The following is a 16,206-nucleotide window of genomic DNA, read 5'->3' as shown; positions in this document are numbered from 1 at the left end:
TGATCCTTTCAGTACTTATGAGCTTCTGAAGTTGAGTTGTTATTTTCTGTCTAAGTGCTCTCTGATGACACGTGTCTCGGGAACCGCCCAGTTTAGAAGCAAATCCCCACAGCAAACCTCTTCTAAACTGGGCGGTTCCCGAGACACGTGTCATCAGAGAGCACTTAGACAGTAAAGAACAACCTTAACTTCAGAAGCTCATAAGTACTGAAAGGATTAATATTTTTTTAATAGAAGTAATTTACAAATCTGTTTAACTTTCTGGAGCCAGTTGATATATAAAAAAAGGTTTTTTTTCCTGGATAACCCCTTTAACTCTCACTTTTTTCTATTTTTGGATGACATTTTGGGCCTTTAGAACCAATAACCAGGTTTCCATAGACTTATGGTCTCAACATACAATGGTTTCAACATACAATGGTCGTCCCAGAACCAATTAATATTGTAACTTGAGGGACCACTGTATAGTAAAGATGGTCCTGAAATCTCATGTAAACCTGTCAGCAGTCCTGGGACAATCCACAAAACGGAGCCACAAAAGTAGGGGTCCCCCATATTCCAGGTTGTTCTCAGTGGTTTTGGATCAGGGGTTTAATGTCTCAATTTTATGTTGGTAACATAGCTATGTAAATATACATTTGAAGATATATTCTATGACATCACAATACAGGGCTGCAGTTTCCTTTTTGTAAATCGGCATTACATTACCTATGGAGGAAATTAAACATTGACCGCCTCCCTCCACCTATTTCCTTACCAATTGTTCACGTTTATTACAGAACAAACAATAATACCACAAGCACATGTTTTATCCTGTGCCAACAAACCCCAGGATTCTCTTATGAATTGTGCTCCTCTAGATACATCCTTTATGCTTTGTTACTCTCACATTTATTGATATGTCAATACGATTTACAGACTAGAAATTCCTTGTACATTTTATGTTATGTGAATATCTCATGCATTCTAGGGATCGACCGATATCGATTTTTTAGGGCCGATACCGATAATCTGTGGCCTTTCATAATCTGTGGCTTTTCGATATTCCGGTATAAATTATCAGCTATTTCTCCCCCCCCCCCCCCCCCCCCCCCCCGGCCCTGAAGAAGTCGCTGCAGATCATTGATTTAAATCAATGAACTGCAGCAGCTTTTGCTGGGACAGAGACCACCGCCGCCATCCGCTTCTCTCCCCCTGCCTGTCCTGGGGTCCTCCCAACCACCTCTGCTGCCCCCCACCAACACCACCACCGCACCCCCCCACCGCACGCCGCCCACACCGCCGCTGCCCATTGCCTCCTCCATCCCCGGTTTTATAATTACCAGTTCCCGGGGCCCGCACTACTTCTGGCTCCCGTCCTGAGCTGTCACTGTACGCACTGATGGTGACGTCGCCTTGAGGATGTCACTCGTCATTGCGCAGCGCACAGCAGGACGCAGACGCAGCAGGAGCCAGAAGTAGTGCGGGCCCCGGATCCCGGGAACTGGTAATTAGAAAACCGGGGATGGAGGAGGCAATGGGGCAGCGGCGGTGGGGGCGGCGTCCGGGGGACGGGGCGAGGCATTATTGGGTAATTGCCGAAACTGATAACGTCAAAAATCGTGAATATCGGCCGATAATATCGGCCAAACCGATAATCAGTCAATCCCTAGTATTCACTCTCTAATCCAATAACGTTCTATGTAACCGCATGTAGTGGAGAGTCCTGAGCTTCTAGGTATGTAATAGGAAAAAAGAGTGTCTCTGTTATCCCACAAAACACTCAACAAGCAAAGCCCAAAGGATTTCTAGCTTCAGTGTTTGTTGTAACCACTCCTGAGGCAAACAGTCTGAAGGGCGAGGAGGTAAATAGCAGACGGCTCAATGGGGTCACCAGATATATTAACCTGAATTGTACATTCCGGCCTCAATGCACACAACCAGAATGTCTAGTAACTACATACAATGGTCCGAACAGGGCAGTCGGTCTCCAAGGTTACTAGAAAACTAAAGTACGTGCACACTGCGTCTAAGCTGTAGGTTAACATAAATGCCCAGTATATTCCTAGGCCCAGCAGTCAGTCAAAAAGACCAAAGGGCCTTCTGTCAATGGTATACACTGATTCTGTGTATTAATGCATGTGGAATCCAGGAGAAAACCCTATTGACTTAAAGGGGTTATCCAGAAAAAAAACTTTTGTTATATATCAACTGGCTCCAGAAAGTTAAACAGATTTGTAAATTACTTCTATTAAAAAAATCTTAAGGACTTACGAGCTTCTGAAGTTAAGGTTGTTCTTTTCTGTCTAAGTGCTCTCTGATGACACCTGTCTCGGGAACCGCCCAGTTTAGAAGAGGTTTGCTATGGGGATTTGCTTCTAAACTGGGCGGTTCCCGAGACAGGTGTTATCAGAGAGCACAGACAGAAAAGAACAACCTTAACTTCAGAAGCTCATAAGTACTGAAAGGATTAATATTTTTTAATAGAAGTAATTTACAAATCTGTTTGACTTTCTGGAGCCAGTTGATATATATAAAAAAAAGTTTTTTTCCTGTGATAGGCTGAGCCCACTGTCATGTAAGGAGCTCTGGACTGCTTCTTACATGACAGTGGGCTCAGCCTATCAGCGGCCGAGGCGGAACATCGCTGCGGCCAGTGATAGGCTGACGGCTGTCTGACGTTCCATTCACTAGGAAGCAGATAAGCCGGTACCGGACCAATGGGAGGTGAGTTAAAGTTTATTTTGTTTATTTTTTGCAGCCCGGGCATAGGGATACCGCACAGTATAGAGCAGTGGTCTTCAACCTGCCGACCTCCAGATGTTGCAAAACTACAACTCCCAGCATGCCCGGACAGCCGTTGGCTGGGAGTTGCTGGGAGTTGTAGTTTTGCAACATCTGGAGGTCCGCAGGTTGAAGACCACTGGTATAGAGTGTCAGCGCCGGCAGCCGCAACAAACATGAGGATGAGGAGGGCAGCGCATGCAGGGGACATATCAGTATTTACCCCGATGGGGACAGCGCTGGGCTGATAATTAATTGGGGGGCAGAACAGCAAGTCAGTGGGTGACTTGTGATTACTTCCCGGATGTGGGGACAACGTAGCGCTGGGCTCATTCATTCATTCCAGAGGGGGAGGGGCCCAACCGGTATTGCGGTATGAGTTAAAATTCATATTGTGCAGCACAAAAATGTCGGTATTCGGTATGAACCGGTATACCGCCCAGCCCTAGTTCAGCTGACACCTATGCCTACCCAATACACATGAATGTTCAGCCAAACATCCATGTGTTCTGAATGGGGAGAGGGGAAGACAAAAAAGATTGGACAGTTGAACTCCATTATGCCTGACCCTTCTATACCCTGACACCAGTTGTCTGCTCCCACCAAAATCAGCAGGGTCAGATAACATTTGGGGACCGTTATGTGCAGAAAAATGATTGACCAGGGCCAGATAATGGTTTCCATCTCTGGTGCAAAAGGGACCTCGGGCAAGTGTGTACACTAGCTGACCTGATTCACTGAGGACATGTTACTGAAGATATGTTGCCACTATTTTATTAAGGATATGTTATAGAGCATATGTAGAGGACATGTTATTGAGAATATGTTGAGGATGAGTTATAGAGCTTATAAAGATAATATGTTATTGAGGACATGGTGAAGACATGGTTGTAAGAACTCGAAGGGTTAACCCTCTCTGAGTTTTGGCTTGGCCTGGTTGCTTGGCTACTCCCTTGCCAATCTGGGCTGTAGCAGCTAGCCAAGATGAGCCTGCACCAGTGGGGTGAGCATTTAAAGGGGTACTCTGCTGCTCAGCATTTGGAACAAAATGTTCATCACGAGGGGGTGGGGCTGTGGTGTCACGAGCCCCCGGCGTCAGCTCTATGCGTTCGGAACATTTTGTTCCGAACGCTAAGCAGCGGACTACCCTTTTAGTCCAGCTCACTCTGTTTTTAGTTGCAAGTGAAAGAACTTGTAACCAGCATTGTTGTTCTCTGAATTCTGAATATGGATGAATATGAATTGGTACCTCACTATCACCAGTTGCTGACTCAGCTAGTTTTGACTCTGATTTGACTGTGTGTTTGTCTAGATTTATTTATGTTAGTTTTGTGTGCCTCCAGCTGTTTCCAAACTCCCACTGTATTGTATTTTATTATTTTGACTCTGTCTCTGTACGTATGTAGGAAGGGTCCGTCCTCGTGGTTGTGGACCCGCTGTTTAGGACAGGTACACAAGTAGGCAGGGACAGAGGGTGGGGGCAAGATTAGGGCTTCACTCTATCCCTGCCCAATGTGGCAATGGTATTGAGGACATGTTGGTGAAGACATGGTATTAAGGACAGGTTAGGAAATTCTTTCTTTGCACGTCAGGACTTGTAGTTTCTGACACCGATAAGAAAGTCACAGAAGAACACTGTAAGCTTATAATGCTTACATATACAGTACATATTATTTGGCGAAACACATATGTCAATCTTAGTTTAGGTCAGGGGTCAACAGCTCATTAGTCGTAATTGTCCAAAAAGCTGGCAGTCATCTTATGGGTATGGTCATATTTATGTTTACAAAGAAAGCAGAAACAGGTGAAATCTGGAGTGAGGTAGGCCTGATGAAAGGTGCAACAGAATGGATGTACAGCTATAGTAAAGTCACAAATGCATTGTTGTTTATAACAGAAACCACAGTACAGTGCCAGAAACAGTGTACACTACATCTCAGTGGCCCCTAATGGACCCTGTTAGATTTTAATGTGGGAAGAATAACGCTGCATTTTGCTCTGCAACTCAGCTGTCTCCATTAAAATTTAATTTTGTGTATTTGTCTACCAATAATCAATAATATACAGTATCATAATCCAATGTGTGTCAAATACTGTACAAAGATTTTTGTTGAATAATATTGTGGATATTTTTCTCTATGTACGGTACATTTTATATACGTGTCACTTTTCATGTTATCTTTAGGCCCGCATGTCGTACATCTTGCTATTTGGGTAAGACGGGAAGGAAGGATGCTACATTCATTATCCATGTCTGAGTGTATATTTTAGCTTAAAATAACAAGATACTACTTAAGTACAATGAGCGCTCATGTTAGCTGCCATCTGGTTCCCATCCTCTTGTATAATAGCATCATAACCACAGAAACCAGGCAGGGTGTGTCACACATTGCATCACTTGTGGCAGGCGTCTGCATGTTACTAACTAGATTACCAAGACTTCTCTCGAGATGATGCACTTCCTCCCTGTTACAACATGGATTACTGTCAATTTTACTAATACATTATACTCTGCAGTCTTAAAAGGTTAAATTCACCTTTGGGATAAAAAATAAATAAATGAATAAATAAAAATAAAAAAAATATATATATATATATTGCAATATAAAATGATGCAATAGTTATTGATTAAAATACAACCATTTTGTTTCTATAATTCCTATACTGGCCTGTGTGTCTCTATGGCAACAGACAACAAACAGATTGGCCCTCATTTACTTAGAAAATCGGATTGTAAGTCTATGTTGCTTTCTTGCCCTATTGCTTTTTTCCCCTGGTATTTATTATTATGTTGCATCCTGTTTGTCGCACGTGGGTTTTGTAGGTTTTGGTTTCCAACTCCTCTGAGCTGTCGGGAAAAAATCCACAACAATACAACAAATTCGGGTTGGAAACCTTTATAAATACGTGGGAAAGCTCAGAAATGTCGGGTTACGCCCCTTTTTCGGGTTTGGCAGAATCCACATCGGGTCCGTCGGGAAAAAATGTTGCATCATGTCGCAGACTGGCGCACGATGTCTGCAACATGGCGCAGACAAAGATGCGACAAAAAAAAACGACAAAAGAGGTTGGGTTTAGAATAGTAAATGAGGGCCAATGTGTGTAGTCTGATCCTCCTACTTGTCACCTATATCTGAGCTACCAAATGCAGAAATGCAGATGAGCAAGAAGTAAGGAACAGATGGAAAAAAGTATAACAGTGCAAGTCAGTAGCAAAGGTAAACATTATCTCTAAACGGAAGTTAAAGGGTTAATATCTGAGTCTCGGGTCCACAGGTGGGCCACATGTTCATCATGCCTCTCCTTGATGACTATGACATCATATACATTGACATATATTTGGATACAAATGTGATGAGCCACAAAATGCTGTTGCGTCTACATCTTCTTTGAAACTATGACATCACATACATTGGCAGACATTTGACCTTGATCCCCAGATGGGTCATGCAATCCTATAACTGCTGTCTCTTTTTTGACTGTCATCAAGTACATTGTTCTTGTGGCCTTTCCAAAGTAATGGCAGTACCGAATTGTATGGTGTTATTAGTCAAGCGGCTGGGCAGGGCCATCCTTTAGAAATGATGCACTTGTACTTCAATAGCTGTAGAATTCCTGCAAAGCTGACGTTGGCCATACACATACCATAGCTGTCAGCCGAAGCCCCCATGCACAGATCCCGATTCCTTTGGCAGCGTCTAATCTTCCCAAAAACAAAAGGATCAGGCAGATTAAATCAATTGTGCTCAATTCTTCTTGGAGTCAAAAGGCCCCAATAGACATTGGTTAGATGGTACCCCTGATATTGGCAGGGTTGGCTGAAGGGCAAAGTGCATGGCCAGCTTGAGGCAGATCATCTTCCTATCTATCATCTTCAGCCATGCCTAGGTTCCAGAAACGCGTCAGTGTTACGGCTTGCCTGCATTTTTTGGGATGTTTGCACAACTTGAATAAAGGAGCGTTTAATTTTACTTGCACTTGCTGGATCCAAGTTACATTTTATAAGGTCATCTCCTTACCCTGTGTAGCCCAAAGGAGATGTCTCATACTTAAATATTACAGCAAAAACTCTGCATTATAGGGGATGTTTTAGATCACGGGGGTCTGATTACTGGGCCCCCACAATCTCCTGTACAGAGTCCCGGTGTAGTGAAGAATTGTGTGTCTTGAAGAGTTCTGTGTCCCGAACGGCTGATGACTGTGCTGAGACACTGTGGTTGATGGGGGGGGGGGGGGGGGCGGCGGGGGGGTTTTGGCGGTGCAGTCTCGCTCTGCTCATTGTTTTGCAGCCTTACAGATTTCTGCAAACCCTACACTCTCATATACTCAGCTTTTCCCGATTACTGCAAAACCTACACCCTCATGTACTCAGCTTTTCCAGATTTCTGCAAACCCTACACTCACAGTGATTCAGCACTGTCATCAGCTGTTCGGGACACCAAACTCTTCAAGGTTTGCAGAAAACTGTGTCCAGGCAGTAAGGCTGCAAAACAGTGAGCAGTGCAGTGAGCAGAGCGAGACCCCCTCCCCCCCCCCCCCCCCCCCCCCATCAACCAATCATACATAGTTACATACATAGTTAGTATGGTTGAAAAAAGACATACGTCCATCAAGTCCAACCAGGGAATTGAAGGGAAGGGTGAAGGGTTGGCTGAAGGGCAAAGTGCATGGGGAAGGGATGTAGTTTTATAATTCTGCATAAGCATTAATGTTATTTTGTTCCAGGAATGTATCTAACCCTGTTTTAAAGCTGTTAATTGTTCCTGCTGTGACCAGTTCCTGAGGTAGACCGTTCAAACATCTCTATGTGATAGCCCGTAAATAGACAAATTGCTCTCCCATAGTGACATATGGTGGGGACGTGGCAGCCCCCCATTCAGGCGGGGGTTATAATGCACTGCTCCCAGCGAGAGCCATGGTTCTGTATGGGAGATTGCGGGGGGCTCCACTGGTCGTACCCCCGCAATCTGGTTCTGTGGATAGAGGATACGTTTTTCTGTAATTTTAAGTATGATACACCTCCTTTAATCTACATTAAAGTCCTTTTACATGAGCCGATAATCTTGACAGTGTCACAGTGTATAAGGACTTGACCTCATTAACAAAGGGAATGGTCATTTTCAGTTGCCATTGTTGTTATACATTACCAGGATGAATAACAGAGGAACAGCACAACCCAGATAATGCTCCAAAATTGGCATTTTAGTGGGAATAGAAAATGAAATATTAGGAAACCACAATTCTGTCATATACTCTCAGTATCAGAATTGCTTGTGGAGCGATCTACCTGCTGCAGGCAGTGGCAGAGATGAGATTACTCAGTATGAAGTCTGGATTGTGTCTCTGCAGCTGTAGACTGGTATAGACTCCTCTGTGCCCCTGAGACTGCAGGGCAGAGGAGGAGGAGGTTCTTCCCTTCTGACCTCCCTGCACCAGCCGCACGTTATGTCTCTAAGGTTCACACGTAGGGCACAACGTCAGTGTCACATTTGTGGTGAGTTAGACAGGTATTATCCTGTTCCCTTCTGGTTTTTCATGTTATCAGTACAAGAACAATTCAGAATGAAGCTGCGATTCGACCGCGCTGCAAATGCAAAAATAAACTAAAAACCTTTTTAGTCGCAGTTTTCATCTTACTTATATAAGGTGCTAATAGTTTTAATTTAAGCTGCATGATATGAGACACAATCCGCTCGAGAGGAAATTAATTTTGGAAAATGTCAAAGGAGGTTTTGTTGCCTATTTATTTATTTATTTATTTATTTATTTATTTATTTTGAAGTCAAAGCCTGGAGATGGCTAAAACAAGCACATCAAAAACTGCAGTGGCATTTATTTATTTTTTATTGTTTTTAGTTTGTGTGAAACTACCCTTGTATATGGATATTCCCATCTGGAAATTTATGGCATATTTACAGGGACACAAATATCCTCTGGGACACACACCTACCTTGAGATTGAGGGCCCCCTGACCCCCTTCAGCCTGCGTGTAGCCACTGGAGGTGGTTTGGAAACTGAAGGCAGCTGAGTTTATGTAAGGTACTTTGGTGAGAACTACGCTGTTTATGTAAGTTTCCATTAAAGGGGTACTCTGGGGGGGGGGGGAGTACCCCTTTAATGGAAACTTAAAACTGTAGGCTCAGTTTTGACCTGTATGCGGTTTCCTGACCGGACCTAAAACTGTAGTATACTACGGTTTTAGGTCCAGTCCAAAACCGCATATGGGTCAAAACTGAGCCGACCGGAGTCACCGTTTGACTCCGGTTGGATCATTAAAGTAAATGGAGTCATGGGCTGATCCGGCCGGGGTACGGGAGCGCCCGGTTTGCCCCTCGCCGGCCCCCGTATGTACAAAATGTGGTGTGAATGCAGCCTTATGCAATAAGCCTATTGTTTTGGGACCAAAGGGGTAATGTCTATTCTTGAGGAAAGGATCATTCTCAGTGCAGGACGAATGGCTTATTGGCCTCACAACAGCCAACACCCTGTTCTGGACTGCTAAGTAACAAAACCCTGAAAGAGCTGTCTGCAGGTGGGTATTCTTTCCTTCTGGAGAGGTTTCTGGCTTGGCATACATTCCCAGTCATGATCTAAGACTCTTAACTGGAGTGAAACACTCCCCACTCACTTAATGAGAAAGCTACCTAGAAGATCATTATTTTCTTACCAATGCAAAGTGAAAAAGCAAAAGTGTGTACCTTAGTCATTATAGTCAAAATCACTTTTAGCGACACCCAAAAAGCAGCATAAAAGCTTGATAAATGTCCCTCAAAGGCTCCTGTTCCTTCCCAAAAGAAAACTGCTTTTAAAGGTGATAAAATATATCCCCAAAATGCAACATGGATTCCGGTGAAAAACTATTTTATTGTTTATTTTCAGATCAACTGGGTCCAAGTTAGGCTGGGTTCACACTACGTTTTCTCCCATATGGGAGCGCATACGGCAGGGGGGAGCTAAAAGCTTGCGCTCCCGTATGTCACCGTATGCGCTCCCGTATGTCATTCATTTCAATGAGCCGACCGGAGTGGAACGTTCGGTCCGGTCGGCTCATTTTTGCGCCGTATGCGCTTTTACAACCGGACCTAAAACCGTGGTTGACCACAGTTTTAGGTCCGGTTGTAAAAGCGCATACGGCGCAAAAATGAGCCGACCGGACCGAACGTTTCACTCCGGTCGGCTCATTGAAATGAATGACATACGGGAGCGCATACGGTGACATACGGGAGCGTGAGCTTTTAGCTCCCCCCTGCCGTATGCGCTCCCGTATGGGGGAAAACGTAGTGTGAACCCAGCCTTACACAGATTTGTAAATTACTTCTATTAAAAAAAGTCTTAATCCTATCAGTACTTATCAGCTGCTGAAGTTTAGTTGTTCTTTTCTGTCTGACCACAGTGCTCTCTGCTGACACCTTTGTCCATGTCAGGAATTGTCCAGAGTAGGAGCAAATCCCCATAGCAAACCTATCCTGCTCTGGACGGTTCCTGAGACAGACAAAGGTTTCAGCAGAGAGCACTGTGATCAGACAGAACAACTTCACTTCAGCAGCTGATAAGTACTGTAAGGATTAAGATTTTTTTAATTTAAGTCATTTACAAATCTGTTTAACTTTCTGGAGCCAATTGATATGAAAAAATAAAATGTTTTTCACCGGAGTACCCCCTTTAAAGGAGATCTGCAGTGTTAGACACTTGTCCCCTAGCCGCAGGATAGGGGATAAGTGTCTGATCATGGGAGATCTGAACGTTGGGATCCCCCGCAATCTCCTGTACGGTGCCCTGACTCTTCCGCGGCACTCTTCCGTGCAGGAGGTGTGTTGGCCGCAGCATGACAACGCAGCTGACACGCCCCCTCTATGTATTTTTATGGGAGGGGCGGAAATACAGCGTTCGTGCATCCCTGCCTCTCCCATAGAGCTGTATGGAGGGGGCGTGTCTTCGACCTCAGACAACACGCGCAGAGCATCGGAAATGCTGGGTCCCTGTATGGGAGATCGCGGGGGTGTCCTAGCGTTCGGACCCTCCACGATCAGATACTTATCCCCTATCTTGTGAATAGGGGACAGTTATCTAACACTGCAGTACTCCTTTAAAGGGGTTATCCAGGGAAAAAAACTTTTTTATATATATCAACTGGCTCCAGAGAGTTAAACAGATTAGTAAATTACTTCTATTAAAAAAATCTTCATCCTTTCAGTACTTATGAGCTTCTGAAGTTGAGTTGTTCTTTTCTGTCTAAGTGCTCTCTGATAACACGTGTCTCGGGAACCGCCCAGTTTAGAAGCAAATCTCCATAGCAAACCTCTTCTACTCTGTGCAGTTCCCGAGACAAGCAGAGATGTCAGCAGAGATCACTGTTGCCGGACAGAAAAGAACAACTCAACTTCAGCAGCTGATAATTATTGAAAGCATTAAGATTTTTTAATAGAAGTAACTTACAAATCTGTATTTTTTGAACATGTGCTGCACTCTTCCCCACCCCCCACAGCCTAAACCTATATAGGTGGTAATTAACCACAATAGGGCCATTTCACTCCTAGCAGCCTCCCAGTCTGACTGGGAGAGCAGGGTAAGTGAGCCATTACACCTTGTTCACACTGGTGTGGTGCGGGGCGGCGTCTGTTGCTGCCGTGGTGCTGTGTCTGCGGGCGGGTGCGGCCTATAGACTGGTTTGAGAGGCATTGGGGCCGCTCTGCCAGTGGGTCGCTCCCCCCCCGTGGGCACCTGTGTCGTGGCGGTGGTGGTCGCCGCCTGGTGCTGCGCCATTTTATGCTAGGGACGTTAGGGACCCACTCTGAATAGGTGGCCTTGACGTGGCGAGTGGGCTTGTACTTTTTGATCAAAAATGTATACTAACAACCTGTTAGTTTTTGATATTATGCTGAGAAGCAATCAGATCATTATACAAGATTGTAGATGTGCGCTATGTCTGTATTCTACTCGAATTCATTTTTTAACTTACAAATCTGTTTAACTTTCTGGAGCCAGTTGATATATAAGAAAAAAAAAAAAAAAAAGTTTATTCCAAACAGTGTGTCTCCAGCTGCTGAAAAACTACAACTCCCAGCATGTTTATCAAGTTTAAAGGGGTATTCCAGGAATAAACTTTTTTTTTATATATCAACTGGCTCCAGAAAGTCAAACAGATTTGTAAGTTACTTCTATTAAAAAAATCTTAATGCTTTCAATAATTATCAGCTGCTGAAGTTGAGTTGTTGTTTTCTGTCTGGCAACAGTGCTCTCTGCTGACACCTCTGCTTGTCTCGGGAACTGCACAGAGTAGAAGAGGTTTGCTCTGGGGATTTGCGTCTAAACTGGGCGGTTCTAGAGACACGTGTCATCAGAGAGCACTTAGACAGAAAAAAACAACTCAACTTCAGAAGCTCATAAGTACTGAAAGGATGAAGATTTTTTTTATAGAAGTAATTTACAAATCTGTTTAACTTTCTGGAGCCAGTTGATATATATAAAACAAGTTTTTTCCCTTGGATAACCCCTTTAATGCATAATTTTTGCACTTATCTGTATAATAAACTAAGACTGAAAATAACATCCACGCAAAGGAGACTTCATATCGGAGCCAACAGCATTTTATTGGCCAGTATTGATCCTTTTATTATTACAGATAAGCCGTCTCCAACGAGATGAGAAGCCTCCAGAGCAGACATCCGTACTGGCGTCATCATCGCTCGCACTCAGGGGGCAAAGGCGATGATTCCTATTAATATTCATCGCCATCTGTCACAGCCGGCCTCCTGCTTGGTGGATCTGTGGCGCAGGCCTGTAGGTCGAGCCTCGTAATCAAATGCGGCAACAGGTTGTACAAATAAATAAGCAGAATTTCTGACAACGTTACTTTGCTTATAATGGACGGAAAAATGACAGTGACATGAATATGGAAAATATGTGAAGTATGACATTTGGGGTAGAGGAAGCAGAAATCATGACAGCTAGTAGTAATGTGATGTAATGGCGGTAATGCCCTTAGTCATGCTTAGTATGGGAAAGGTCTAAATACTTCAACTTTATTTGTAAGAAGCTGCGCTGTGCCAAATCTAATCCCAGAGCACAACTTCCATTTATTTTCAGTTCTTTGCCACCTACGATGTAAGCCTTTGTAGTCCATTGTAGTGTTATATTGTTATCATCATCATCATCATTATTACTAATATTATGAATAATAATAATAATAATAATAATAATAAAAATAATACTACTACTACTACTACTACTACTACTAATAATAATAATAATAATAATAAATGATAATAATAATAATAATAATAATAATAAATGTACTATTATTATTATCATTACGTTCCATTGTCTGTTCCCTCTCTGTACCTTCTACCTGCCGATGTTTGTGAATAAATGAAAATTGTACCTGCCTTGCGAAGTGCCATCCTTTTCATCTTCATGAACTGATAATAATAATAATAATAAAAATACTACTACTAATAATAAATGGACTATTATGATTATTCTTATTATTATTACTATTATTATGAATAATGATAATAATAATACTATTAATAAGAAAACTACTACTACTACTACTAATAATAATAATACATTTATTATTATTATTATTATTATTATGCCCCTTAACATGAGTCGTTCATCGCTCCGAACAAGAAGAAGGCTTAGGGCTCGTTCACATTGCTGTTGGGCTCCGTTATTAGTCTGTCTGAATGCCAAAAGTTTAGCGGAGAGAAAATTGTCCATGCACTATTTCTTTTTCTCCATTAAAGGGGTTCTCCAGTGGAAAACTTTTTTTTTTTTTTAAATCAACTGGTGCCAGAAAGTTAAACAAATTTGTAAATTACTTCTATTAAAAAATCTTAATCCTTCCTGTACTTATTAGCTGCTGAATACTACAGAGGAAATTATTTTCCGTTTGAAACACAGAGCTGTCTGCTGACATCATGAGCACAGTGCTCTCTGCTGACATCATGAGCACAGTGCTCTCTGCTGACATTTCTGTCCATTTTAGAAACTGTCCAGAGCAGCATATGTTTGCTATGGGGATTTCCTTTTACTCTGGACAGTTCCTAAAATTTACAGAGATGTCAGCAGAGAGCACTGTGCTCATGATGTCAGCAGAGAGCTCTGTGTTTCAAATGGAAAATAATTTCCACTGTAGTATTCAGCAGCTAATAAGTACAGGAAGGATTAAGATTTTTTAATAGAAGTAATTTACAAACCTGTTTAACTTTCTGGCACCAGTTGATAAAAAAAAAAAAAAAAAGTGGTAAACTCTGGTAAATTACCGGATTCCCAACGACCCCATTCAAGTAATTGGGATCTGTGGGGACCTGGTGGAGTCTGTTGTGCTCTGACGCATTTTGGGGGCTGTTCGGCATAAAATAAAAAAAACGGATGTGCCCTTAGCAGGACAGAGCACAACAGTGTTGAGAACGTAGCCTTAGTGATCAGTCGACATCAGCAATAGACGGTTGATCGCTGAGACTGAGCAAGACTATAAATCACTCCCAATAATTGCCCTGCCTGAGGTGACGATCGGCTTCTATATAGTCCATTGGCACTTATATTGTGCAGCCCGATATAAAAAAAAACCTTACTAACATTTCAAAAAACCTTTGACATGTCACAGAGATATCTGAAATGTTTTTATCGGTCATGGTCTAGGTGTTTAGAATGGGTCAGGAGAAGCAGGTCGCTGAAGGAGATGGAGTCTATGATGAGTGTATGGAACCCGGCTCATGCTCAGACGACTACTTTTTCTGGTTCGTAGCTGGCATGTTTTTCTAATTCTATCCCTGTACGACTTTAGGGGGGAGAAGAGACACAGTTTCTTTATATTAGATCAGGAGAAGGGGAAATACATATGTCTATTTCTTGGCTTTTCTCCTGTGGCACCACTGGTAGCGCTGGCTTCTTCTTTGCCCTGGGCTGCATGTGTATGTGCTGCCGCTGAAGTCTGTCCTGACCGCTTATAGAACTGTCATGTTACTTTGATAAACTGTACGGTTTCTGCTGATGTACTTCAAGCAACTTTAGTTTCCATTAAGGACTATTCAATCTGTCATTGTGACTTTTGGGCAAAAAATATTTTTGTTTCTGGCTTGATGCTTGGCCAAATAGCATTCCGTTTCTTACCATGGTGGCCTCTCTGGTCAGCTTTGTCAGGACATGTGTACTGCCATAAATGGATTACACAGTGTAAAAGGTGGAAATATGTTCTCTTATATGATGTGTATCTAGTTATATGTTGTACACCATAGCAGTGCATAGTGAATAGATGCAGATGTACCCTGCGCCGATCATAATAGTGTTAATAACATTAAAATGACTAATGAATAACATGGGTTATCTGGTGACAATGGCTCCTTTTAGGAGGTAGGGTATATTAGTCTGTCCCTGTAGTTGAAGGTGTAAGGATCTGAGAGATGTGACAAGGACCAAATTATGATGTCTAAACTGTCTCCAGACTTGCAGATATTATAAGTTGTTTTTGGTATGTAGTAGGAATCGACCGATTATCGGTTTGGCTGATATTATCGGCCGATATTCACGATTTTTGACATTATCGGAATCGGCAATTACCTAATGAACTGCCCCCCACGCCCCGAGACCGCTGCTGCCGCCCCTGCCCCCCCGTCCTTTGTTTTATAATTACCTGTTCCTGGGGTCCGCACTTCTTCTGGCTTCTGCAACGTCCTGCACTATTGCTGTGCACTGCGCAATGACAAATGACGTCCTCAACGCAACGTCACCGTCAGTGCGCACAGTGACAGCTCAGGTCGTTGCTGGAGCCAGACGTAGCGCGGACCCCGGGAACAGGTAATTATAAAATCGGGGATGGGGGAGGCAATGGGGCATCGGCGGTGGTTGGACTAGGGAGGACCCCAGGACAGGCAGGGGGAGAGTAGCGCGTGGCGGTGGCGGTCTCTGGCCCCGTAAAAGCTGCTGCAGTTCATTGATTTAAAGCGCCTGCTGTTCTGCAGCGGCCTCTGTGGGGCCGGGGGGTGGGGTGGGTGGGGGTGGAGAATAGCCGATAACTTTTACTGGAATATCGGTATAAGTTATCGTCTATCGGCCTCAAAGTTAACATGTTATCGGAATCGGTCTCGGCCCTAAAAAATCAATATTGTTTGATCCCTAGTATGTAGCGGTTAATATCTACTAAAAGTGGTCCAAGGAACAACCGTGACTGTGGACAGGGCCATGGGGTCTCAAGGCTCATTGATGTGTGTGGGTTGAAGGCTAGCCCATCTGGTTTGTTCCCACAGAAGAGCTGCTATAGAGCAAACTGGTTAAAAGTTCTTTCTGGCTATGATAGAAAGGAGTCAGATCACACAGGGCATCACAGTTTGGTATGTATGGGACCCCACAGACTGGTCAGAGCCCTTCCTAAAAGTGTTTACAGTCACCACATGAACATCAGAACTGGAGCATGGAGCCATAGAAGTATGCGGCCTGGTT

General features: G+C 43.4%; 1 protein-coding gene across 2 annotated transcripts in view; it reads left to right on the top strand.

Moving 5' to 3' along the window:
• LOC130332603 (glucose-fructose oxidoreductase domain-containing protein 1) overlaps positions 1–16,206 on the top strand; it is a 54,510-nt gene that overhangs the window by 18,287 nt on the left and 20,017 nt on the right. The window contains exon 1 of one of the 2 annotated variants that reach the window (XM_056553775.1): positions 5,863–5,981. The exons of the other annotated variant lie outside the window; for it this stretch is intronic. Coding sequence (XP_056409750.1) covers positions 5,945–5,981 — 37 coding nt within the window. The 5' untranslated portion in view covers positions 5,863–5,944. Of the gene's footprint in view, positions 1–5,862; positions 5,982–16,206 lie in introns of those variants that run through there. 2 annotated transcript variants of the gene reach the window in all.

The sequence above is a fragment of the Hyla sarda genome, unplaced genomic scaffold (assembly GCF_029499605.1).
Source record: "Hyla sarda isolate aHylSar1 unplaced genomic scaffold, aHylSar1.hap1 scaffold_38, whole genome shotgun sequence".
Taxonomy (NCBI): domain Eukaryota; kingdom Metazoa; phylum Chordata; class Amphibia; order Anura; family Hylidae; genus Hyla; species Hyla sarda.
Note: the sequence above shows the minus strand (reverse complement) of the source record. Positions and strands in the feature narration are given on the sequence as shown.